General features: G+C 43.7%; 1 protein-coding gene across 1 annotated transcript; it reads left to right on the top strand.

Annotated features, from left to right (window-relative positions):
- Window positions 1–3,129: 3,129 nt before the first annotated feature.
- ZFP37 (ZFP37 zinc finger protein) lies at window positions 3,130–25,033 on the top strand. Its single transcript, XM_058524826.1, has 5 exons — window positions 3,130–3,218; window positions 7,773–8,055; window positions 11,835–11,961; window positions 12,256–12,390; window positions 23,467–25,033. Exons 1-5 carry the CDS (start codon window positions 3,130–3,132, stop codon window positions 25,017–25,019), a joined length of 2,187 nt encoding a protein of 728 aa, XP_058380809.1. The 3' UTR covers window positions 25,020–25,033.
- Window positions 25,034–26,350: the final 1,317 nt, after the last annotated feature.

Here is a 26,350-nt window from a genome sequence, read left to right as displayed (position 1 = left end):
TCCAACCTAACGACAGGGGGTCCACTTCCTGCCAGGGATTGACGCTAAGGTCACTTTGGAGAAGAACGTGGACGGGGAATATCTGCTGGTGTGTTGGAACACTGGCTTCTTGCTGAGGAAAGAGATCCAGGATGGAGGGAATCCCTGTGTGCGCTGGACGAAGCCCCCTACCGGGGGCTGGATGGATGACGCTCAGGCAGGCAGAGGGCGGAGATCCCGACAGCCATGTAGTCAGCCCCGGAGAGTCCACCAATCGATGCACCTGGAATCTTCAAGGGCCACTGGAAAAGAGCCTGGGATGTGGATGAAATTACGCAGGCTGTGACGCACTCACGCCGGTACAGAAGGTATGGCCTTGACTATCCCCCTGCAGTGAGATTACGAAGAACCCTTACGGATGGACGTCAGAATACGTGGCTTTTCCGTCCGGTGAGAGATGACAGCCTGGGACTCACAAATCCGATCCTGCCCTCTCTCTCACCGAGTTTTCCTGCAGTCCTTGAGAGCGTTGAGTCCTTCCTCGGGTGACCCTTCTCGGGGAGGAAGGCAGAAGGTTTGGGACAGACATAAATGCTGACAGCGCAGCCTGGCAGCGTTGTCACGAGCCTAGAGCAACCCTTGCCTGATGGAGGAGAGTGAAGAGAAAAGAACGAGGAAGGCTTGAAGAACAGACTCCAAACGTGCGCGTGTCGTGGAGAGCAGAGGTCCGGGCGCGACGGCCCTCGGGCCGAAAGCGCAGCCGCCTGTTGTGTCCAAAACCACGAATCGGGAGCAGCACCACGCTCTTGGGATCCGTCGGGTCTAGGGTGGCCTTCGCGCCACGAGGGCAGAACGGAGTAGCGGCCACAGAGGACGTCTGTCCCACAAAGACTCCAAGGTTTTCTGCTCCGTGACACCGACACTTGGCTGACCCTGGGCATACGGTGCACCACGCGGCTACACACGCAGACACCCAGAACTGTGCAGACAGAGAGAAAACAAGCACCAGGAAACAGACGACACCGACCGCGCTTGTTTGAAGTGAACGTGCAGCGGCGAACGGAAATGCTCGGCAATGAGCAGCGTGGGAAGAGTCCCAGGGTCCCGGAGAGACTGGGGACTTCCCCCAACCTGCCGCCTCTCCTCAGCTCCCCTCCCCCACCCTGCTGTGCTTCCCAGACACACCCTCGGGCCCGCCCACCCAGCAGGGGGCCCTGGGGGTCTCCTAAAGAGCCAAGCCCTCTGCGCACCTGCTCAGTGCCCGGGCCGCCCCTCAGCTCTCCAGACGCGTGCCTCGGGCGGGACCGTGGAAGAAATGGAAGGGGCTCCTCGTGGCAGGAGGCCCGGCCAGGAGCGCCCAGGGAGACAAGGTCCCTCGCACGGGGAAGACCAAGGCCTTCACTCCACGGGAAACCCGTCCTTTCAAGGGAAGCGAGAAGATCGCCATCCCCGTGAGAGGCGCGGAGAGAAGGGCATCCTGGAGACCGCGGAGGGCGCTCGCAGCAGCCCAGGTAGGAGTCGACGTTGTTTTTGGGGAGATGGGTTTTGAGCGAGGGTTGGGAGGGTTCGGGAGACACGAGGGACGGGAGTGGGCTGGGCACAGCGCAGGCCCCGGGAGATCGGCCCTTCCCACGGCTGCAAGCGCTGAGGGAAAGCCAAGGGGAAGGCCAGACCCCTTGCGGGGAGGGCTCTGCCAGCTGAGCCGTCCTCCGGGTCTGGACGGGAGAGACAGTTCCCAGGAGCGTGCCTGCCCGGCAGCTCAGGCAGCTGGATGGTGACGGGAAAGGTAGAGCCTGGGGAGCTGCCCCCCGAGGCTCTGGGCGGCTGGAGGAAAGCGGCATCTGGGGGTGGGGCCATGAGGGACCGGGGTCGACCTGCGGCCTCCTCCGATGCCCTCTGGCCCAGAGTCCAGAGAAAAGTCGGGGCCACTCACGACTCTCCTCCCCTCCAGCCACAGGGATCACCAGGCAGAGCCAGGTGGCCGAGGGCTCCAGGCACAAGCGGGGCAGAAGCCCCGATGACCCCCCTGGCGGTCGCCACCAAGAAAATGGACTCGGAGAAGAGGAGGCGAGGAGACGACCAGCCCCAGCTCCCGGGAGACGAAAGGACGAGCGTGACCGCCCCAGAGCAGGACGTCAGGGCAGAGGAGGTAGGTTTCCGTGCCGGACCTTGGCCCCGGTGGGGACGTGGGTGCTGGGCCTCAGTGGCCAACCGAGCACCCAGGGTCAGGGGAGGGGACAGACACCGACCCCGAGGGAGATGCTCCTCAAGCCCTTTCCAGAGGGCCGAGGGGAGGGCGAACAGCACTTGGCACGGTTCGGGTCACATCCCGGAAGGGGACCAGAGTCAGGCCTGGTGGAGAGGGGGGCGTGGGGGGAGGCGAGTGGAGTGGGGACCAGGACCCGGAAAGGGAAGGGGCGCTGGGGACCTCGGCAAGGAAGCCCGAGGGCCGGCGCGCGCACTCCCCGCCACACCTGCCATTCTCTCTCCCGCGCAGGTTCCGCCCGCTCGGCCCCGCCCCTCCGGGACAGGAGGACCCCGCCCAGGTCGCCAGTGAGGACCGCCGGCCCCAGGCGCTGCGACCACAGCCCGGAGGCCGGGCCCGCCTCGCCAAAGCGCCTCCGCCGCCGCAGCCTCCTGCCGCCTCCGCCACACGCCCGCGCGCCCCCGGCCGAGCTCCCTTCCAGGCTCCTCACCCACGTGGGCGCGCTCGAGGTGGCCCTGGGCGAGCTGCGGGCTCCGGGGGGCGCCTTCCTGCCGCGGCCCGCCCGCCCCACGCAGCCCGCCGCCTCGCAGCGCGCCTGGCTCGGCTGGCAGCTGGCGCACGCGGGGGCCACCCTGCACTGGGCGCTCGCGGCGCTCGACGCCCTGCTCGCGGCGCAGCCCCGGCCCGCCTGCCCGCGGCCCTCCCTGCCCGCTGCCGGGGCTCCCGCGGCCCTAGGGGGCGCGCCCGGAGCCGGGGTCCTCGCCCTTCCCGGGCCCGTCCCCCTCTGCCTCGGAGTCACCCGGACTCTGCCCTCCCAGCTCCCCGTGCCAGGGTCCCTGGCGGCATCTGGCACACTCAGGCCACGAGCTCACCCCATCGGCACCACACAAATCCTCCCGTCTGGCAAACCGTTTTAGGCGCGAACTGGACCGCAGCTCAGGGAAATGGGTCTTCGTGTCCAGAAGGCAGCCCTTGAAGAAGAGCGCTCCGAGGAAAGCACTTATTTTCTTCCGGGGGGCTCAGACTACCGAGGGTGATGTGGTTTGTGCCTTTTCATCCCTCGATGTTTTCCTGCTTAGTTTCAAAACTAAAATGTTTGAGATATACACATATATAGATGTATTTGCTCCGTGGCTTCTACTGTAAGGAACAATTGTCTTTCTTTGTTTTTTACCAGATATTGGGTTTCTTCAACGTGGAAACAGAAGCCTATCTTGAGCAAGCCTTCAATTGAATGATAAATCTGGATTACATGAGGGATATTTTTAGGTATTTTGGTGTTTAACTTAAAATCACATGTTTCCTTTGTTATGGACCACTATGTTTTACATGTACTGCAATAAATTTTTTACGATTTCAAACCTTTGCCACTGAGAATATATAAATCTCCTTGCGCGTGTTCTTTGGTGTCCTGAATCTTTTATTCATCCTTTATTTTCCTATTTCCGTTATTCCTGTTTTTATTCTATGCTTCTTCGTTGTTCCAACTTTAAACTGATTTACCTATATACCTAGAATGCACAGTGGTGTAAGTGCACACATCAAGAAAATGTTCACAAAATATACAAACCCAGGTAACCAGCACTGCAATCAAGCCCAAGGATATTTCTATCGTGCTACTTTGTAATCCCTACACCACCACCCAATATCAAAACCCTGAATTTATATTTCTTAAGTAATTCATTTTGGCAATTATATTGAGCTTTGTATCTCATTATCTGATTTGCTGTGCCTAGTCATAAAGTTTTCTACTTGCATTGTCCACCACTGCTTTTTCAGTCTTACTCCATCGGCCATCCTTAATAATATAGCCTGATATACATGGATGACACAGAATGGGCTACAACGGCCACAGCCCTGGCAGTGAGAACTTTGAGAGTCAATGCCCTTTGCACAGTGAACATGAAGGCATTTTCTCCAAGGGAAACCCACCACTTGAAGAGAAAGGAGAAGAGTGAGGACCCTATAAAGGATGGAGGAAAAGAGGTCCATGAAGTCCCAGGAGGGCTCTCAGAGGAGAAAATGAAGCTTTCAGATTCTCCTTTGTGAAGATTAGGGTTGGGAGGCGGCACTAGCGTTTGCGCATGCAATTCCTTCTATCTGAAATGCTGTCTAAGTTAGCTCTTGTGCATCTTTCAGATATCAATTTAAATGTTCTTTCTTCAGGAAAAGTTTCATAATTTCTAAGACTAGATTACAAGCCCTCATGGCACTATGTATCTTTTCCTCAAAGCACTTATCATAGCTATAATTTTACATTTTTTGTGTGTGCTTATTTGCATAATACTGGTCTTCTCACCTGGATCCTAAGCTCCCTGAAAGTAAAGGCCTTGTTTAAGCTTTTTTCCCATCATTGTATCCAAAATGCCTAACGTAGTTCCTGGCAAATAGTAGATATGCAACAAACATTTGTTGACTGAGTAATGAATTATTGAATGAATGAACGAGAAGGCATTGATATACCGGATCACACAGTTCTCTTTCCTTTTCTGGTAAAACCTTACACAAGATCAGATTGTAGGACATTTCCTAGAGAGTATTGTAAAAAATTCTTCTTAGTCAAGAGTCAAAATACAGGCTAGCTTAGGGGACAGAATCTCAGGTACCTAAAATTATATATATGGTAGAGTCAGCTGACACCAGAGGAGAAAATAGAGTTTATAAAAAGCAGAGACAATGTTCCAGGAGTTTCTTTGATATTACAATTTTTTTACTCACTTGAAAAATGTCAACATATACAAAAACTCACTTGTAAATACACAACCCACACACTGATCCTTACAGTCTTTACAAATTCAATCAAGTATAAGATTTTCTCTTTTCCTGTTATCCTGGACTAGGAGATTGACTGACTCTACCATGTGGAGAAATGATGGAACTTCTTTGGTAAATTGAAAAGTTCCTGGTCACCACGCCATGTCCTATTCTCACCAACCTCCTTTATCTCCCTCATTTTCTCTTTTCTGTTTCTCTCTCCTTCGCTTCCCTTCCTCCTCTGCAGTGTAGGGAATGTCCTTACCCCACCTCTCCTATGCTTTTCCATCCAGTTCTTTTTCTAAATACTACCCCCTGTAAAGTCTCTCTTATGATGTCTGGTCAATTACTAGAATCAAGGTGGCTCAGAGAACTGTTAAAATTTAGAACAGCATTTTTTTTTTTTTTGCTGAGGAAGATTTGCCCTGAGCTAACATCTGTGCCCATCTTCCTCTATTTTGTATGTGGGTCACCACCACAGCATGACTGAGTGGTGCAGGTCCGTGCCTGGGATCCAAACCTGCTAACCCAGGCTGCTGAAGCAGAGTGAGCTGAACCTAACCACTACACCAGAGAACTGTTAAAATTTAGAACAGCATTTTTTTTTTTTTTTTTGCTGGGAAAGATTCACTCTGAGCTAACATCTGTTGCCAACCTTCCTCTCTCTTTTTTTTCCTCCCCAAAGACCCAGCACATAGTTGTATATTTTAGTTGTAAGTCCTTCTAGTTCTTCTATGTGAGCCTCCACCACAGCACGGCTACTGACAGATGAGTGGTGGGGTTCTGCCACCCGGAATGGAACTGGAGCCACCAAAGCGGAGCGCGCTGAACTTTACTTGCTAGGCCATCAGGGCTGGCTCTAGAACAGCATTTTTATTATAGATATGTTGGGTTTGTTTGGATTCGTGAGGCAATATTGATGCTGTTAAAGAGAAGCTTGGAGAAACTGGTCTGTCTCTCTTCTCTGAGAACTGTGAGGAGATAGAGAGCAGAGAGCTATTTTTACAAATGTAAGCATTGGACCTGATTGGACTGTAATATCAGACACGATTAAAGTCAGGACTATATCTAGGAGGATGGGAAGCAACTGCTCACACCCAAAAGATGAGGATCCAAGAATACTCTGTCAGGGACACAGGGTATGGGGCTGTGTCCCAAGTAGATGAAGAGGAATCTCAATGGAGCAACTATCCTCCAATTTTTCCTGAGTCTTTGGTTTTCTATTGCTGCATAACAAATTATAATTAACTTTACTATATTAAAACAATACAAATTTATTATCTCAGAGTTTCAGTAGGTCAAAAGTCTGAGCATGGCATGGCTGGGTGTTCTGCTCAAGGCCACATAAAGCTGAAATCAAGATGTTGGCTGGGCCGTGTCCTAATCTAGAGGCTCCACTAGAGAAAGATATGCTTCCAAGATCCTTCAGCTTGTTAGCAAAAATCATTTCCTTGCAGTTGTAGGACTGATGTCCTTGTTGTCTTGTTAGTTGTAGACCAGAAACCACTCTTTGCTCCCAGAGGCTGCTCTCAGGTCCTTGCCATGCAGCCCAGTCACATTGGAATTTCTGACATCTGGAAGGGTCCAGTCCCTTTTAAGGACACACCCGATTAGGTCAGGCCCATCCAGAATTATCTCCATTTTTATGAATTTGAAATCAACTGATTTGGGATCTAATCATCAGCTTGATGTCCCACCAAATCACAGGTTCCTCCTGCACTGAGAGAGAGGTGTACATCTCACAGAGCTGTGTGCATCTCACAAAGATGTAACACCAGGGGGCAGAGATAAGGGGGGCCATATTAGAATTCTGCTTATCCCGATATTTATAACATACTTGGCTAGGCCCTAGAGTTGATTCCCGAAGACTAGAGAAAGCATTGTTGGGATTGTTTGAGAATAAACGGGAAACATACCACAGTGATTTGTTGGACAAAAATAAAATTGTTAGAAAAAACATTCAGTAATAGGATGGGGAGACTAGGCAGAAACCTTCCTGAGATTAGGTGGCCTGAGGAGTCTTTCTTATGAGTTCAGTGAAGATGCACTGAGAATTGTATTCAGACAAAATATTGAGAGGACAAGGAGAGCAGATGCAACCACTGCTGACTGAGGGATAACTAGTCGTTCATTCATCTAAGCGAAAGGTGCAAAACAGGGTATGTTTGACTCTGGAAAAAGGAACAATGTATTTGGGATAACTCCACCAGCCTTCTGCCCCAGTGTAAATTCCAGCAGGGCGAACAAAGCCTACGTCTCCCTGAGTCTCCACTCTTTCCCCATTACCTAGCATAGTACAGCAATCTAGTCTGCACACAGTAAAAGGTCAACAAATAAGTGTTAAATGAATTATATTGAGGCATGAGATAGCGCATTGAGAAATTATTTCTGCTCCAATTGCTTGCTTATTTGGCTGAAATATCTCCTTCAAACCTCGGTTCTCACTGAGGAGTGATGTGTTCCCTTAACCTACTGCTTCATTTTTTTCTCATTGTTCGTATATCATAAATGAAAAGACGTCATGTATTTCAAAGATTAGCGTTCTCTCCTTATAAAACAATGGTATCTGCCCGATCGGGCTTTTTCTCCTTTGTCCCTCCGATTTCTCTTATTATCCTAGCTGTCTGGAGTCTGCGCTGGGCATTTCGATTCCCGGTCTCCCGGCCGCTGTCTGCACTGCCTGATTCGGAAAAGCAACTCTGAATCCTGTATTCATGGAGTGAAAGCTCTGAGCGCCGGGGGTGGGGTGTCAGGCCCGGTGATGCACTCCGCGGGAAGTAACTGAGCCCACCTCCTGCCCGCTCGCATCTCACCGCTCCTGGACCCTCTGAAGAAGCCCGCGGCCGCCCGCCTCCGAGCCCGCCGCGAGCGGTGGTCTCTTCTGTACGGCGGAGCCTGGGTCAAGATGGCCGCGCCCACGCGGTTCCCAGGGGCGCCGCCATCGCAGCCGCCGGGCGCGCTGGGGCCGCGCTCGGGTGGACGCCACGTCGGCCTCCGGCTGCGATCCGATCCCGACAAAGCTAGAGACCGAGGACCCGAGGAGGAGTGCGGGAACGGCCGAGGAGGCCAGGAGTCCGGCCGAGATGGCCGTGTCGGAGCCCGGGGGCAGCGCGGCGGTGAGCGCGATGATGGGGCGGGGCGGTCGGGTGTCAAAGATGGTCTAATTGGGGGTCGGTGATTGGAGGGTTACTGTAGTCCCTGAAGATAAGTGATATGGGAATTGGTGGAGGCGATGCTGAAGGGCCTTTTGTGGCGTTAGTGTTCTGAGGGATCTGTGGGCGATGGTGAGGGGGCGGTTTGTGGGGACAGTGAATGCTACGTTTAAGGAAATCAATGTTTTGAGGGATCTGCGGTGACAGTGATGGGGGAGGGGAGTCTGTGGCAGTCACTGAAAGATCAGGCTTTGAAAACCTCTGGGGATCAGAAATTGGGGGCTTTGCAATGTGTCAGAGATTGGAGAGGTCTTTGGCGGTCGGCAATTTGGGATGTCTGTGGAAGCCAGCAATTCTGGGTGCCTATGGTGGTTAGAGGCTGGATTGTCCCTGTCTGTGTGCAGAGGTGCAAGGAGGCCAGTTAGGACTTTATTGCAATAGTTAAAGGGAAGAGATGATGACGTTTTAGAATAGGGTTGTAGCAGTGAAATGGAAAGAAATCAGCTTCATAATACAACTGGAGATGAGCCAATAGGATTTACTGATGAGCTGATATGGAACAAGAGGGAAGAGAAGAGTCAAGATTTGCATCTAGGGGCCGGCCTCTGGCGCAAGCGGTTAAGTGCGCGCGCTCCGCTGTGGTGGCCCGGGGTTCGCCGGTTCAGATCCCAGACGCGCCCAGAGGCGCTGCTTGGAAAGCCTTGCTGTGGCGGCCTCCCATATAAAGTGGAGGAAGATGGGTACGGATGTTAGCCCAGGGCCAGTCTTCCTCAGCAAAAAAAGAGGAGGATTGGCAGATGTTAGCTCAGGGCTGAGCGTCCTCACAAAAGAAAAAAAAAAAGGATTTGCGTCTAGACTTTTGGCCTGAGGAATTGGATAGATTGTGATTCCATTTTCTGAGAAAGGGTTGCTCACTGTTGGGTTGGAGAAGACTAGATTTGGTAGATGGAAATGGGAGCCAGGATGGATGACAGTGGTTCTGTTTTGCCCATGTCAAGATGCCCACTACACATCCAAGTAAAGATGTTGAGTTGCCGTTAGATGTATGCATCTAGAACGTAGGAGAGGTCTGGGCATATTTGAAAGGAATCAACATAAAGATGGTATTTAAAGCCATAAGACTGGATGAGATCACCTAAGGAGAGAAGGCAGATAGGGAAGAAAAGAGGGCCAAAGACAGAGTTCTAGATCACTCTGACATTTAGAGGTCTGGTAGAGGACAAAAAAAAAAAAAAAAAAAAAAAAAGGAGAATGAGGGGTAGAAAACTGTGTAAATGTGGTGTCAAAGACTCATAGAGAAGAAAGCTTTTCAAGGAAATGGGAGTATTCAGTTGTGTCACCTGCTCTTGTGAGTCCCGGAAATATGACTACAGAGAATTTGACTTTGGCAAGACATAGTTCACTGCTTATTTTGATTGACTAGAGCTCTTTCAGTGGAGTGACAGGGGTAAAATCTCATTGGGATGAGTTGAAAGAATGGGAGGGAATGAATTAGAGATAGCAAGTACAGACAACACTTACCAGGAGTTTTGTTGGTAGAGAGAGCAGAGAAATGGACATTGGATGGGACATGAGATCAAGGGAAGGTTTTCTTCAGAGGGATGATATTCAGGCAACTTTGTATGTCAATGGGAATGATCCGGTAGAAAGGGAGAAATAGATGGTATGAAAGAGAAAGGTTAATTGCAAGGGTGAAGTCCTTGAGAAGGCAGTTGGGGATGGGATCCAGAGCACAAGTGGAGAAATTGGCTTTAGGTGAGAGAAAGGACATTTCCATTTTAACATAAGGGAAGGCAGATTATATGGCTTTGGAAACAGGTAGGTGAAATTGGTGGTAACAAGGCAAGGTAGTTCTTGTCCATTTGCATTTATTTTCTCTTTGATGTATAAGGCAAATTCATCAGCTGAGAGTGGGAAAGGAGTAGATGTTGGAGAGTTCAGAGAGAAGGAAGAGAGTGTTTGGAATAATCATCTTGGAAAGAGGAATCGGATGCTGACAATACTGGATGCCTATTTGAGATATGTGTTATAAATCTGAAGTGAGTCCAGTTAGCACAGTTGTTTGATTTTTCTCTTGTGATGTTCAACTGCAAGGTTGCAGGCAGAGATTAAGAGGAGAGTTGGGTTTGACCAAGGTGAGGCTTTGCTAGGTGAGTACAATGGAGGAGAAGAGGGGTAAGGAAGTAAAGCTATTTTCAATGGAGTGTGTATGGTGCTAGAACAGGGAATCTAAACAAGACAGAAGAAAAGTAAGGCTCTATGGCAGTGGGAGATTGTGAAAAAGTGGTTAGGATCAATGGATCAGAGGGCTCAATGAATTTGGAGAATTATTGAAATGGAAGTATTAGAGAAAGTGAGCTGGCAGGAGAGGAAATAATGGTTAGAGGGTAGAGTGTGTTAAGTAGAGATTTTGGAGGTAATAAATTGATGGCAAGTTCTAAGGGATGGTTGGATATGAGTAGGTGGCTGAGTTTGGGTGGAAGAAAAGATCGTTGGAGTCAGGAAAGAGAGGCCAGCGTGTTGAATGGCTCCTCTGTGTTGATGTCGAGATAGTGCAGGCGCTGTGGTGAAGGGGAAGCTTGTGCTCAAGTTTTCAGGGAAAGAGGCAGAATGACTGTGCAGAAAAGTTAGCATTACAGGCCTAAAAGTATCCTTGGAAAGGCCTGCGTGCAAGCTTGACTTTTGGCTGGCATCCGAGAACTTAGATTTCAGAAGGGTTCCCTCCATTCCCAGAACTGATAAAGGTGGCTCACTGTGCCTAAACTATGTAACCAATGTGGCTTATGCTGAACACCTGCTTTCCTTCCAGGAATCTGGGATTTTTGTACAGGCAGAAGGTACCTACCTGACCAGCCCCTCAGAATAACCCTGGGCACTGAGTCTCTAATGAGCTTCCCTGGTAAACAGCATTTCACACGTGTTATCACAGTTCATTTCTGGAGGAATTCAGTGTGTACTGTGTGACTCCACTAGGAGAGGACTCTTGGAAACTCGTGCCTGGTTTCCTCTGGTCTTCACCCCATGCACCTCTTCCCTTAGCTGATTTTGCTTTGTATTCTTTTGCTGTAATAAATCATAGCTATGAGTACAACTAGATGCTGAGTCCTGTGAGTCTTCCTCAAACCAGAGGGCTAATGGGTTAAAGTCTGGTGACACTATAAACAAGCTAGGGATTTTGAAGGATAATGAGAAATGATTGAAAGTAATCATTTACCGCATCCTCAGGCCCTGAGGTACATGGATTATGGGGGAGTTGGGGGGACAAACAGCTTCCACTGGGGAGCACTGTAAGGGAGTAGGATCCTTAGGAGACAGGTAGATTTTGGTTAAAGCAACCCCAGGCTGCTAAAGCGGAGCGTGCGAACTTAACCACTATGCCACCAGGCTGGCCCTGTCTCTTATGACTCTTATAAGGGCACTAATCTCATTCATGAAGACTCTACCCTCGTGACATCATTTAATCCTAATTACCTCCCAAAGGCCCTTTCTCCTAATACCATCACATTGAAGGGTAGAGTTTCAAAATATGAATTTTGGGAAGACACATTTAGTTCACAACAGGGGCATTTCTTAATGTGATTTTTGTTTCTCAAAAAAAATGCAAAATTGGTTAGAGAATAGGTATCCTATACAATATCATGATCAACAGTGAATGGTCAAGGTAAGAACAAGTCATTATTATCTTGTCCAAATCACTCGCTAATGTGGATAACATTAGACTGAACAGGAATACGTTATTACAGGGATCGGTAACATTCAAAGATGTGACTATGGCCTTTACCCAGAAGGAATGGGAGCAACTGGATCCTTCTCAGAGGAGCCTATACAAGGATGTGATGCTGGAGAACTACAGCAACCTTGCTTCAATGGGTAAGGACCGTTCCTTCATAATTCAAAATGTGTCCACTGTGATACCTTCTCTCTGAAGTCTTGATTTTTATGGATCAAAGAGTTTTAATCCCTTTTGGGTACTAGGCAGGATACTTGTGCCCCTGCCTTCACAAAGGAAGGTCTACTCAGATGAGGTATGTGGGCATCCGCATTGTGAAATTTCAGAAACCGTGTATTCTTTATCCTTTAAACGCTCTGAAACTCAAATGTTAGGGCTTGATTTCTGGGACGGTGGTTGTTCTACACTCAATTTCTACCATTTCTCATGAGCAGGATTTCAAGCTCCCAAACTGGCCATGATCTCCAAGTTGGAAAAAGGAGAAGAGCCATGGTTGGGGAAGGGGAAAAGACCCAGTCAAGGTGGTCCGAGTGAAATAGCAAGACCCAAGCAAATAGGAGCCAATGGAAGTAAGTCCATAGTTTCTTGGTGGTAACTTTGGAATTCTTCAAAGAATAATTTATCCTTAGATTCTTCTTAAAGATCCCACACCCTTCTTTCTTAGCCAGAAAGTAGCAGTATAAAAATATCAGAATCTCCTGGGGGAAGAGGACTTCACGCTACAAAGATTCTCTAACCTTGGAGATTCTAATATCTTATCCTTCTATAAACTTGTCCACGTCAGAGGTTCTCATATGAAGTTACTGTAGACATAAGCCAGTGTTACCTGTGGGAGTTTGCTTTTACCAGTTGTATCAGTCAGCTTAGGCTAAGTTATGCTCCATTAAGGGATGACCCCAAAATCTTGGTGGCTAACAACAAGAGACATTTGTTTTTTGCTCAAGCTGCAGCCCTATTCCACATTATATTGTGGAACTACAATGGAAGAGTAGTCTCTGCTGGGCAAATTCTGGTCTCATGGCAGAGGGAAAGAAGAGTGTGTGGAACCACATGATGACTCTTAAAATCATTGATTGGAAGTGGTAGATATCTCTTTCTGCTCATTTTATTGGTTAGAGCAGATGACCCGGTCACTCCTGAGTTCAACAGGATAGGAATGTATAATCCTTCCATAGGGAATAATAATACAGTCTGCCACATCACTCAGGTTGTGGTAGGAAAAAAGGTGAAGACCAGGGCTCTAAACCTTTGGTACCAGCACCTCAGGTTCCTAACTGACCCGTCCATATAACTGTCTTTCCTCTTCCATGCTCTCTATAGCTCAGCTTTGTGAAGGAGCAGTGACCTCTCTTAGCTGTTCTCTGAATCCCATTTCTGCTTACCTTATCTAAAGCAGTGCTTTTTAAAATTATCCTCCTTTTTCCTAATATCCTCAGTTTTTATCCCTTCCTCCACCCACACTCTGAGAACCCATGGTCTCAAATTTTTCTCCTTATATATTCAGACATTCTTAGATCTGTCCTCTTTCCACATCTGTTGGCAAGATGCTCCTGTCCCTAATTACTTTCCATTTCCCTCCTTTACTGTGAAATGCTCTAGACCTGTGGTCTATAATGCGTCTTCATTTCCATTTTCTCCTTAACCCCTGCAGGCAAATCCCACAGAATTCATGCCTCTATCTGAATGTCTGACTTTAAAGAGACCAATGCTTACCTTCCAGTGCATATTTATATATTTTTTTCTTTTATTGAGGTCATAATAGTTTTTAACATTGTGAAATTTCACTTGTACATTATTATTTGACAGTCACCATAAATATGTGCCATTTTATCCCTTATGCCCACCCTCCAACCCCCTTCCCCTCTGGTAACCACTAATCTGTTCTCTGTGTCCATGCCTTTGTTTATCTTCCACATATAAGTGGAATCATATGGTGTTTGTCTTTCTCTGCCTGGCTTATTTTGCTTAACTAAATACCCTCGAGTTCCATCCTTGTTGTTGCAAATGGGATGATTTTGTCTTTTTATATGACTGAGTAATGTTCCATTGTATATATACACCACATCTTCTTTATCCATTCATCAGTTGATGGGCACGTGGATTGCTTCCATGTCTTGGATATTGTGAATAATGCTGCAATGAACATAGGGGTGCATAAGTCTCTTTGATTTGTTGAGTTCAAGTTCTTTGGATAAATATCCAGTAGTGGGATAGCTGGGTCGTATGCTATTTTGATTTTTAATTTTTTGAGAAATCTCCATACTGCTTTCCATAGTGGCTGCACCAGTTTGCTTTCCCACCAGCAATGTCTGAGGGTTCCCTTTTCTCCACATCCTCTCCGACATTTGTTGTTTTTTGTCTTGGTAATTATAGCCATTCTAACAGGTGTAAGGTGATATCTCATTGTAGTTTTGATTTGTATTTCCCTGATGATTAGTGACGTTGAACATCTTTTCATGTGCCTATTGGCCATCTGTATATCTTCTTTGAGAAAATGTCTGTTCATATCCTCTGCCCATTTTTTGATTGGGTTGTTTGTTTTTTTGTTGTTCAGTTGTGTGAGTTCTTTATATATTTTGGAGATTAACCCCTTGTCGGATACACAATTGGTAAATATTTTCTCCATTTGGTGGCTTGTCTTTTTGGTTTGTTCCTGGTTTCCTTTGCCTTGCACAAGCTCTTTAGTCTGATGAAGTCCCATTTGTTTATTTTTTCTTTTGTTTCCCTTGCCTGAGTAGACATGGTATTTGAAAAGATCCTTCTAAGACCAGTGTCAAAGAGTATAGTGCCTATATTTTCTTCTAGGAGTTTTATGGGTTAACGACTTACCTTCAAGTTTTTAATCCATTTTGAGTTAATTTTTGTGTATGGTGAAAGATAATGGTCTACTTTCATTCTTTTGCATGTGGCTGTCCAGTTTTCCCACCACCATTTATTGAAGAGACTTTCCTTTCTCCATTTTATGTTCTTAGGTCCTTTGTTGAAGATTAGCTGTCTGTAGATGTGTGGTTTTACTTCTGGGCTTTCAATTCTGTTCCATTGATCTATGTGTCTGTTTTTGTACCAGTACCATGCTGTTTTGATTACTATAGCTTTGTAGTATATTTTAAAGTCAGGGATTGTGATGCTTCCAGCTTTGTTCTTTTTTCTCAGGAGTACTTTTGCTATTCAGGGTCTTTTGTTGCCCCATATAAATTTCAATATTCTTTGTTCTATTTCTGTGAAGAATGTAATTGGGATTCTGATTGGGATTGCATTGAATCTGTAGATTGCTTTAGGTAGTATGGACATTTTAACTATGCTTATTCTTCCAAACTATGCATGGAATATCTTTCCATTTCTTTATGTCATCATCAATTTCTTTCAATAATGTCTTATAGTTTTCATTGTATAGGTCTTTCACCTTGGTTAAATTTATTCGTAGGTATTTTATCCTTTTTGTTGCTATTGTAAGTTGGATTGTATTCTTGAGTTCTCTGTTAGTTCATTATTAGAGTATACAAATGCCCCTGATTTTCGTAAGTTGATTTTATACGCTGCACTTTTGCTGTAGTTGTTGATTATTTCCAATAGTTTTCCAATGCATTCTTTAGGGTTTTCTATATATAAAATCATGTTGTCTGCAAACAGCGAGAGTTTTACTTCTTCCTTGCTAATTTGGATACTTTTTATTTCTTTTTCTTGCCTAATTGCTCTGGCTAAAACCTGCAGTACTATGTTGAATAAGAGTGCCAAGAGTGGGCACCCTTGTCTTGTTCCCGTTCAAAGGGATGGCTTTCAGATTTTCCCCATTGAGTAGGATGTTGGCTGTGGGTTTGTCATATATGGCCTTTGTTATGTTGAGGTACTTTTCTTCTATATCCATTATATTGAGAGTTTTTATCATAAATCATTGTTGGATCTTGTCACATGCTTTCTCTGCATCTACTGAGATGATCATGTGGTTTTTATTCCTCATTTTGTTAATGTGGTGTATCACATTGACTGATTTGCGGATGTTGAACCATCCCTGTTTCCCTGGTATAAATCCCACTTGATCATGGTGTATGATCTTTTTAATGTATTGCTGTATTTGGTTTGCCAATATTTTGTTGAGGATTTTGCATCTATGTTCAGCAGCGATATTGGCCTGTAATTTTCCTTCTTTGTGTTGTCCTTGTCTAGATTTGGTATCAGGGTGACATTGACCTGGTAGAATGTGTTAGGAAGTGTTCCATCTTCCTCAATTTTTTGGAATAGTTGGAGAAGGATAGGTATTAAATCTTCTTTGAATGTTTGGTAGAATTCTCCAGAGAAGCCATCTGGTCCTGGACTTTTATTTTTTGGGAGGTTTTTGATTACTATTTCAATCTTTTTACTTGTGATTGCTCTATTCAGTGTCCCTATTTCTTCTTGGTTCAGTTTTGCAAGGTTGTATGAGTCTAAGAATTTATCTATTTCTTCTAGATTGTACAATTCATTGGCATATAGTTTTTCATAGTATTCTCTTATAATCCTTTGTATTTCTGTGATATCCATTGTAATTTCTCCTCTTTCATTTCTAATTTTATCTATTTGAGGCTTCTCTCTTTTTTTTTTAGTGAGTCTTGCTAAGGGTTTGTCAATTTTGTTTATATTCTCAAAGAACCAGCTCTTAGTTTGATTGATCTTTTCTACTGTTTTTTTGGTTTCGATTTCATTTATTTCTGCTCTAATTTTTATTATTTACCTCCTTCTGCTGACTTTGGACTTTCTTTATTCTTCTTTTTCTAGTTCTGTTAGGTGTAGTTTAAGATTGCTTATTTGAGATTTTTCTTGTTTGTTAAGGTGGGCCTGTATTGCTATGAAGTTCCCTCTTCGGACCGCTTTTGTTGCATCCCATATGAGTGGTATGGTGTATTTTCATTTTCATTTGTCTCCAGATATTTTTTTTATTTCTCCTTTAATTTCTTCAATGATCCATTGGTTGTTCAGTAGCATGTTATTTAGTCTCCACATGTTTGTCACTTTCCCAGCTTTTTTCTTGTAGTTGATTTCTAGTTTCATAGCATTATGGTCAGAAAAGATGCTTGATATGATTTCAATCTTCTTAAATTTATTGAGGCTTGCCTTGTTTCCCAACATATGATCTATCCTTGAGAATATTCCATGTGCACTTGAGAAGAATGTGTATTCTGCTGTTTTTGGATGGAGTGTTCTCTATATAACTGTTAAGTCCATCTGGTCTAGTTTTTCATTTAGTTCCACCATTTCCTTGTTGACTTTCTGTCTGGATGATGTATCCATTGATGAAAGTGGAGTGTTAAGGTCCCCTACTATTTCTGTGTTGTTGTTAATATCTCCTTTTAGGTCAATTAATTGTTGCTTTATGTACTTTGCTGCTCCTGTATTAGGTACATATATATTTATAAGTGTTATATGTTCTTGGTGGAGTGTCCCTTTTATCATTATATACTGCCCCTCTTTGTCTCTCATGTCTTTTTTATCTTGAAGTCTACTTTGTCTGATATAAGTATGGCAACACCTGCTTTCTTTTGTTTGCCATTAGCTTGGAGTATCATCTTCCATCCCTTCACTCTAAGCCTGTCTTTGTCGTTAGAGCTGAGATGTGTTTCCTGGAGGCAGCATATTCTTGGGTCTTGTTTTTTAATCCATCCAGCCACTCTGTATCTTTTGATTGGGGAATTCAATCCATTTACATTTAGAGTGATTATTGATATATGAGGGCTTAATGCTGCCATTTCATCACTTGTTTTCTGGTTGTTCTGTTTTTCCCTTGTTTCTCGTCCTGTGTATTTGGGACTGCCAGTTCAGCTTGGTGGCTCTCTATGATGGTTTTCTCTTTATTTATCATTTGTGTCTCTGTTCTGCTTTTTTGTTTAGTGTTTGCTGTGAGGTTTGTATAAAAGATCTTGTAGATGTGATAGTCCTTTTTCTCGTAGCCTCTTATTCTCTTAGTCTAAGCAGCTTCCATCTGTTACCTCTTCCCCTTCTATGTTATTGTTGTCACAACTTATTCTGTTTTGTGTTGTGAGTTTGTGGTTAAAATGAAGTGATCATATTTATTTTTGATGTTTTCTTTCCCTTTATCTTTAATGTTATAATTAAGTGTTTGCTACTCTGTTCTGATAGAGAGTTGCAATTTTCTGATTTTGTCTGCCTATTTATCTCCTTGCTCAAGGCCTTGTAAACGCTTTCCTTTTTTTTCAGGTATGAGGGGCTTCTTGATCATATCTTCTGTGTGTCGGGGGGTATCTTGTGGCAATGAACTCCCTTAGCTTTTGTTTATCTGGGAAAGTTTTTATTTCTCCATCGTATCTGAAGGATATTTTCGCTGGATAGAGTATTCTTGGCTGAAAGTTTTTGTCCTTCAGAATTTTGAATACATCATTCCACTCTCTCCTAGTCTGTAAGGTTTCTGCTGAGAAATTTGCTGAAAGCCTGATAGAGGTTCCTTCTCCCTTGGTGCCCTTAATATTTTTTCTTTGTCCTTGACTTTTGCCAGTTTTACTAATATATGCCTTGGAGAAGGTCTTTTTACCTTGTGGTAATTAGGAGTTCTATTAGCTTCTTTTACTTGTAATTCCAGCTCCTTCCTGAGGTTTGGGAAGTTCTCAGCTATTATTTCTTTGAACAAGCTCTCTGCTCCTTTCTCCCTCTCTTCTCCCTCTGGAAGACCTCTAATTCTTATGTTGCATTTCCTAATTGAGTCGAATATTTCATGGAGAATTTCTTCATTTCTTTTTAGTCTTAGTTCTCTCTCCTCCTCCATCAGAAGCATTTCTAAATTCCCATCCTCTAAACTGCTAATTCTATCCTCCATAATATCAGCTCTGTTATTTAAGGACTCCAGATTTTTCTTTATCTCATTCATTGTATTTTTCATCCAACATTTCTGATTGGTTTTTCTTGATAGTTTCAATCTCTTTTGTGAAGAATTCCCTCTGTTCATTAATTTTGTTCCTGATTTCACTGAACTGTCTTTCTGAGTTCTCTTGTATCTTGAGTTTTTTTATGATGGCTATTTTGAATTCTCTGTCATTTAGATTATAGATTTCTGTGGCTTTAGGATTGATTTCTGGGTATTTGTCTTTTTCCTTCTGGTCTGGATTATTAACATACTTCTCAATACTACTTTCTGGGGTGGATTTGTGGCTTTGCATAGTGATGTTATCTGGTCACAGATTCCACCTGCCACCACTGGGGTGGGCAGGAGCTGTGTATTTTGAGCCTGCCAAAATCCCCATCAGCTGTGCCTGTCCGAGCCTGGGTCACTCCTTGTGACCACAGCAGTCTGTGGGGTCTCTCACCAAATGGGAAAGCAATCACGCCAGGGTGCAGGGCTGCTGCTGCCTGCTGCCACAGTCCCGCGAAGACACACTTCCCTCTTTGGGGCCGCATTGGTACTCTGGGCAGTCATGCCAGCCGGGAACTCATTTGCCCGGGTGCACAGATCTGCCACCGTCTCCTCCTAGGTCACACTAGCTGTTGTGCTTGGTGGGCAGGGCCTCCCTGCTGAGTCCGAGCCTGGGACACTCCCTGGGGGCTGTGGTGGCACTGTGGGCTCTCCTACTGGACAGGAAAGCAATCACACAGGGGCTCAGGGCTGCTGCCACCTGTTCCCACAGTCCCACCAAGACATGCTCCCCACTTTGGGGCCACAGCGGTGCTATGGGTGAGCCAGGAGAGCAGTCACACGCATGTACAGGGCTTCTGGGGGTCCAGAGAGTGCTCACCTGTCTCCACCACCTCCCCAGGGGTAGTCCATCCACCTTCAGATGTATAGGTGTGCGAGTATCTCAGGCGTCCTGCTGTGCCATGTGGGTATCCTCCGCTGATGAATGAACGTCCATTTAGTCATAGTTCGAAGTGGGAGAGACAAAGGAAACAACTCACTACACTATGTTGCTGAGGTCACTCTCGCAGTGCATATTTTAATAGTTTTGATCAGCCTGAAATTTTTGCTCACCCAGCATGAGTTAAACCACATGAATCTGACTTTTTCCTCTAAGTGTTTCTTTACCCTTTATTTCAGCAGCTTCTCTTCATTCTCACTTTGCTGAGGTGTCCCTAAGGTTTTGTCTTCTACTATCTATTCATTTTTTTTCTATTATATTTCTCTCAAGGGAATCATCCATTATGCAAATACAAGCTATTTATTCCACACTGGTGACTTCCAGGATAAATTTATCTTGTCCAGATAAATGTCCAGTTCCTTTGTCTTGCACTCATATTTTACTTGCTTACAGGACAGCTCATTTTCAGAGTGTCAGACATTGAAAGCTTTATCTTTTTTCCTAAATTAGAGCTTCCTTTCACTTTCCTTATTTTTATCAGGGTCTGCTCTGATTTTAGTCCTGTCTACTGTGGAGTTCTGTGAATCTTTGCTTTCTGCCTTCTCTTTTACCACCTCTCTTTGCTTCCTTGTTTGTTTGTTTGTCTTCCTCATTCTCATTGACATCACCCAAATACAGTTCGTATTATCTCATAGCTAAATTGCTCCTTCTTAGGTGGATTTGTTGAATCTATTTTTCTTACAATTCATCTTAGATGTTGCTACCAAACATTAATATATTCAGCTCTTATTTATGTCACCAAAGTTCCCAAATTAGCAGAATATCCATAATATCTTTTTAAGTTTCCTCTCACCCTGAAGTTTCCAAGACTCCATAAATTTCCTGAAACCAAAAGAACCAGTCCTTCAAATGACAAATGAATAGACCTCATGGAGGATTTTTTTTTTCTCCTCCCCAAAGCCCCAGTACATGGTTGTATATCCTAGTTGTAAGTCCTTCTAGTTCTTCTATGTGAGCCGCCACCACAGCATGGCAACTGAAAGACTGGTGGTGTGGTTTCATGACCAGGAAGTGAACCTGGGACGCTGAAGCTGTAAGTGCTGAACTTTAACCACTATGCCATCAGGGCTGTCTCTCTCATGGAGTTTTTGATCCATTTATCAGTGGCTCCGGTTTTAGCTATCTTTACTTTTCTCACCGATACTTAGTGTTAAACTAAAAATAAAAAAAAAATCCTGAGTCATTTAATACATCTTTGTCATTGCTACAGTGACTCTCTTCTTGGTTCAGGTTCTTATATAGTACTTGGAGATTCTTCAAGGAAGGACTGTTCTGCTCCTTCCAATGATTTGCTGGGTCTGCTGAGCTCCATACTTCAGTTTCTAAAGTTATAGTCATTTTAGCTTAAAATTCATGTTTTAGTTACTATCTCAGATTCAGGACAAGCTTACAGCCTTAATCACTTGCTCTGCCAGACCCAACTCTGCTCTGGTATTATTATGCCAATTCACTAGTTCAGATTCTCCTCCCTTCCCTCATGGTAAATTTCTCTTATAGTGCTTTATATCTTTTCCTGCTGGCCAGTGTTAGTGGGAACCAGCCCAAAATATTGTCATAAGAGGTTCTTATAATGTTTTGCTGCAAAGGGAAAGGTCTGAGTTTTGATCCCTTGCTTCCCAGAAGGAAATTTGCCTCCCCAGTATCCTTGGCCATTGGAAGATTCTGCCTTTGTCATTGCTACATAAAAGTCTTGTTATACTCTTTCTCCCAGGTTGCTTGCATCACTTAAAATTTTCTAAATGAAAAAGCAGCTGGCAACTCCATTTCTACCTACTATATCTATACCATTACCATATCTATACCATTACCATATCTATATTACCATATCTAGAGCAAATATTGATCTACTCCATGGGATATAATCTCTTAAATGTCCTCCATAAAAGCAATAGTATTTCCTGGCTGTGTATTAAAATACTATAACTCTTTTCTGTTTGATCCCAATTTTCACTTTATCCACATAATGTTTCATTATGACCAAGGTGGCTATTCACTCTCTATCTCTTTCTGAGGTTGTGGAAACTGTTAAATATGCTCCTCTCTTTGAGTCTGTTTGGATTCCCTCCCTGAAGATTTTTCTGCTTTTCTGTGCACACAGTTGAAAAAGGCCACCCCAAAATTGTATTCCCAGCTCTGAATTTCAGGTTTTTACACATGTAATATCCATACCTAGCTAAAAGTCTTTGGGGGCCGGCCCCGTGGCTTAGTGGTTAAGTGCGCGCACTCCGCTGCTGGTGGCCTGGGTTCTATCCCAGGCGCACACCAACACACCTCTTCTCCGGCCATGCTGAGGCCGCGTCCCACATACAGCAACTAGAAGGATGTGCAGCTATGACATACAACTATCTACTGGGGCTTTGGGGGAAAAAAAATAAATAAAATTATAAAAGTCTTTGGGTTTCTATTCTAAGTTCTTAGGAGAGAGAATATTATTGGGCTACCTGGGGCCCCATGTTTACCACTGTCCAATTGATTGTTTTCAACCAGAGGTTGGGTCATATAGTACAAACATGGCTGCCTACATCTGTCAGTGTGGGTGGTGGTCTCAGAGAAGGGAAGCATCCGTTGAGAAGATACCTTAAATGTATAATTGTGTAATGTGTGGAGGAAAGAATGTGAGTGGCTACTTAGAGCTGGGAATAAGCTTAAAATTTGTATGGCAGTTAGTAGAGTGATCTGGCAGAAACAAAGCTGTGCTCCATAGCAAACTGTTGAAAAACAAGTGTGTATGTACACTGTAAATCCAAATGGTGTAAAGTTGTTTGCCAATCTCATTACTGTGAATTTCATCATATGGTAAAAGCATCAGGGAACTCAGAGAAACTAGAATTTTTTTTAGTACAAGAATGTCATTACTGTATTGATTGTGGGTGGCAGCAGTGGAACACCCTTTCCTGCTTACTTCCTCAGTCACCTATAAGCTGTTCAGTACTCCTTGGTGGACTTACCGTATTTTCTCTATTTTGGTTCTTTGGGGTACAATAACAAAAATTTACTTGAGCTAGCCTAAGTAAATAGAGGAATTTATTATAAGGACATGGGTATATCTCTTGTATCCTAAGGGCAGATACTGCAGCCAGACCTTACCGGGGATTAGAACCAGGAACTGGGAAGCCGTTAGGAATAGGATTATGCAAATGGTTTCTTTGAGGACACATGATCTTACATCTCTGCTTCTCTGTGGGTGTATGCTTCATTCTTCATAGCGATGAACTTTCTGTTTACACAGAGAAAATATGGCTCTACTAGTACTTGTCTTGCATAATTTTTAAATTTAAGCATCCAGTGGAGACTAACTAGAGTCTAAATTTTTAGGAGGAAGACTCTTATTGGACATCTTGGCTTGAGCCAGATTTGTCTCCAACTGTGACCATGGAGAGTTGGATTAATATATGGCTGTGGGAACAAAATACTATGGGTCAATTGGCAGTTATCAAAGCTTTGCACCTTGGGCTAAGGAGAGACCTTAAAAAATGTCAACTACAATCACAAGCTCTTTTAACTTCATCTGTTCCCTATTCACTGCTCCTTGTGTTATTTCATCTTTTATCCCAGGTTGCAAGGTCATATTCATACACAGCCAAAGCTTTTTCTAATCACTATTATCAATTTTCTTCTCCTGTTTTTTACTGCAGCACTTTCCCCCTCAAGTCCAAGAGGATAGGGACATTTGCGCTTGATAGTTCATTCATTTTGGGATACTAGGCTTGAATAAATATTCAACCACAACAGGGCATTTCTTTATAAGTTGTATTCCAAAATATGAGAGTGTAAAGATTCACAAGAATGTCTCATTGAATTCCATTTTAGAAGAAGTCCAGCAAGATGATGACCAGCTAGAGAATCACCAGGAATCTCAAAACAAACTCCTCAGGGAAGTTGCATCTAAGAAAAAAACTCTGACTAAGAAGAAAGGCCATGAATGTAGTTCATTGGGGGAAAAAAATGTGAATACAAAACATGCTCCTTCAAAAAAAAAGCTTCTGAAATTTGATTCACATGGTAAGAGTTTGAAACAGAATTTAGACGTACCTGGTCATATAAGAAACTATGCAAAAAAGAAACCTGGTGTAACTAAAGAACAGAGGAAATCATTCAGCCATAGCTTATCTGATACAAAGGAACAAAAAAATCAAACTGGAAATAAACATGAGAAATTATCCAACCATAGCTCATCTAAGAAGTGTGACAAAACTCAAACTGGTAAGAAACATGAGAAATTAGTTCGTCATAGCTCGTCCCATACCAAATGGGACAATATTCTACCTGGAGAGAAACATGAGAAATCATCCAGCCATAGCTCATCTCCTACTAAGCCTGAAAAAACCCAAGCTAAAGTGAAACCCTATGAATGTAATCAATGTGGGAAGGTTCTCAGCCATAAGCAAGGACTCGTTGACCATCAGAGAATTCATACTGGGGAGAAACCATATGAATGTAATGAATGTGGGATAGCTTTTAGCCAAAAGTCACACCTCGTTGTACATCAGAGAACTCACAGTGGAGAAAAACCATATGAATGTATTCAGTGTGGCAAAGCCCACAGTCATAAACATGCCCTCACTGACCATCTAAGAGTTCATACTGGGGAAAAGCCCTATGAATGTACTGAATGTGGGAAAACCTTCAGACACAGCTCAAACCTTATTCAACATGTGAGATCTCATACAGGCGAGAAGCCCTATGAATGTAAGGAATGTGGAAAATCCTTTAGGTATAATTCATCTCTTACTGAACATGTGAGAACTCATACAGGTGAAATACCATATGAATGTAATGAATGTGGAAAAGCCTTTAACTATAGCTCATCTCTTACTAAACATATGAAAATTCATACAGGTGAGAAACCCTTTGAATGCAATGAATGTGGGAAAGCTTTCAACAAGAAGTCACACCTCATTATACATCAGAGAACTCATACTAAGGAGAAACCTTATAAATGTAATGAATGTGGAAAAGCCTTTGGACATAGCTCATCTCTTACCTACCACATGAGAACTCATACAGGTGAAAGTCCCTTTGAATGTAATCAATGTGGGAAGGCCTTCAAACAAATTGAAGGCCTTACTCAACATCAGAGAGTTCATACTGGAGAGAAACCCTATGAATGTATTGAATGTGGGAAAGCCTTTAGCCAAAAGTCACACCTCATTGTACATCAGAGAACTCATACTGGGGAGAAACCTTATGAATGTAATGAATGTGGAAAAGCCTTCAATGCAAAGTCACAACTTGTTATACATCAGAGATCCCACACTGGAGAGAAACCCTATGAATGTAATGAATGTGGGAAAGCCTTCAAACAAAACGCATCCCTTACCAAACATGTGAAAACTCATTCAGAAGAGAAATCTCATGAGTGAAATTAATGTGGGAAATCTTTTAACTGAACTGAAGGTTTTATTTAACCTTAGAAGTATTATGAATTTAAAGAATGTTAGGAAGCCTTTAACAAGAAGTTATACCTCAGTACACATGAGAGATTTTGAAAATGAATCTTCACAGAGAAGCAATAGATGGAGAGTTTAATCTTGATGCCAAACATTTTATAGAAAATATTGTTTTAAAAATAATTATTATAGGGGCCAGCCTGGTGGTGTAGCGGTTAAGTTTTCATGCTCTGCTTCGGCAGCCTGGGGTTCGCAGTATGGGATGCCTGGTATGGACTGACACACCGCTTATCAAGCCATGCTGTGGCAGCGTCCCATATAAAGTAGAGGAAGATGGGCACGGATGTTAGCCCAGGGCCAATCTTCCTCAGCAAAAAGAGGAGGAATGGCAACAGATGTTAGCTCAGGGCTAATCTTCCTCACACACACACAAAATATAGTCAATTATTATAAATGATCTATATGTTCAGATTGAAATATAAAGCTTTTAAAATTGCCAGTAAGTTGAATGATCAGAGCAATAGAGAAACAAATTACATGTGCTAACAATTCCTGAGTTGCTTGAGTGTTGTGTAGTTAAGCATCACATATGAGAATTGAATTTGCAAATCTGTTTATTGCCATGTATAAATGTGTGTAGCCATTAGTATGGGCCTCATCTTTGATATTATCACCAGCTCTCTCTTAATATCTTTGTTAGCTTGTGCATCAGTAGAAAACTTTACAAAAGGGTTATTATTTATGTAAAAAATGTTAACACAAAATTAAGAGAAGATGAGAGAAAGCAGCTGAAGATACACAGGTACTAGTAGGGAATGATGTCCAAGATATATTGTTAAATGAAAAAAGCAGGTTGCTGAACCGTGTATATAGTATGTTCCCACTTGTGTACAAAAAAGTGTGTGTGTGTCTGCCTGTCTGTGTGTGTGTGTATATATTATATTATACATATAAATATATTATATATATATATTTGTATGTAAATAGACTTGGTTTGAAAAAATACAGAAGAAACTTAGTAGTGGTTGCCATTGGGTGCAGAAGTACAGGAATGTGGTCTGGAATTGGAGGGAGACCTCCTTTTTATTGTATACTGTTCGAACTTTTTTATCATGTACATATATTATTTCCACAGTTTAAATTCTTTTAATATGCATGATTCAACACTAATTAAAATTTTCACTGAGCACCCTCCATGGTGTTGTTTGACAAAGTAAAAGTTTCTGTGCTTATTCATGAATGATGATGAATCTGAAGATATGATATTAAACTTGATATTGAATTCACAATGACTTCTCCTATCA

The sequence above is a fragment of the Diceros bicornis genome, chromosome 28 (assembly GCF_020826845.1).
Source record: "Diceros bicornis minor isolate mBicDic1 chromosome 28, mDicBic1.mat.cur, whole genome shotgun sequence".
NCBI lineage: Eukaryota > Metazoa > Chordata > Mammalia > Perissodactyla > Rhinocerotidae > Diceros > Diceros bicornis.
Note: the sequence above shows the minus strand (reverse complement) of the source record. Positions and strands in the feature narration are given on the sequence as shown.

Coding starts and splice junctions, on each gene's coding strand:
- ZFP37 (XM_058524826.1), top strand. CDS start 3,130: ATGGGTCTTCGTGTCCAGAAGGCAGCCCTTGAAGAAGAGCGCTCCGAG. Junction 3,219..7,772: donor GGGGGCTCAGACTACCGAGG/GTGATGTGGTTT, acceptor GACCCTCTGAAG/AAGCCCGCGGCCGCCCGCCT. Junction 8,056..11,834: donor AGCCCGGGGGCAGCGCGGCG/GTGAGCGCGATG, acceptor ACGTTATTACAG/GGATCGGTAACATTCAAAGA.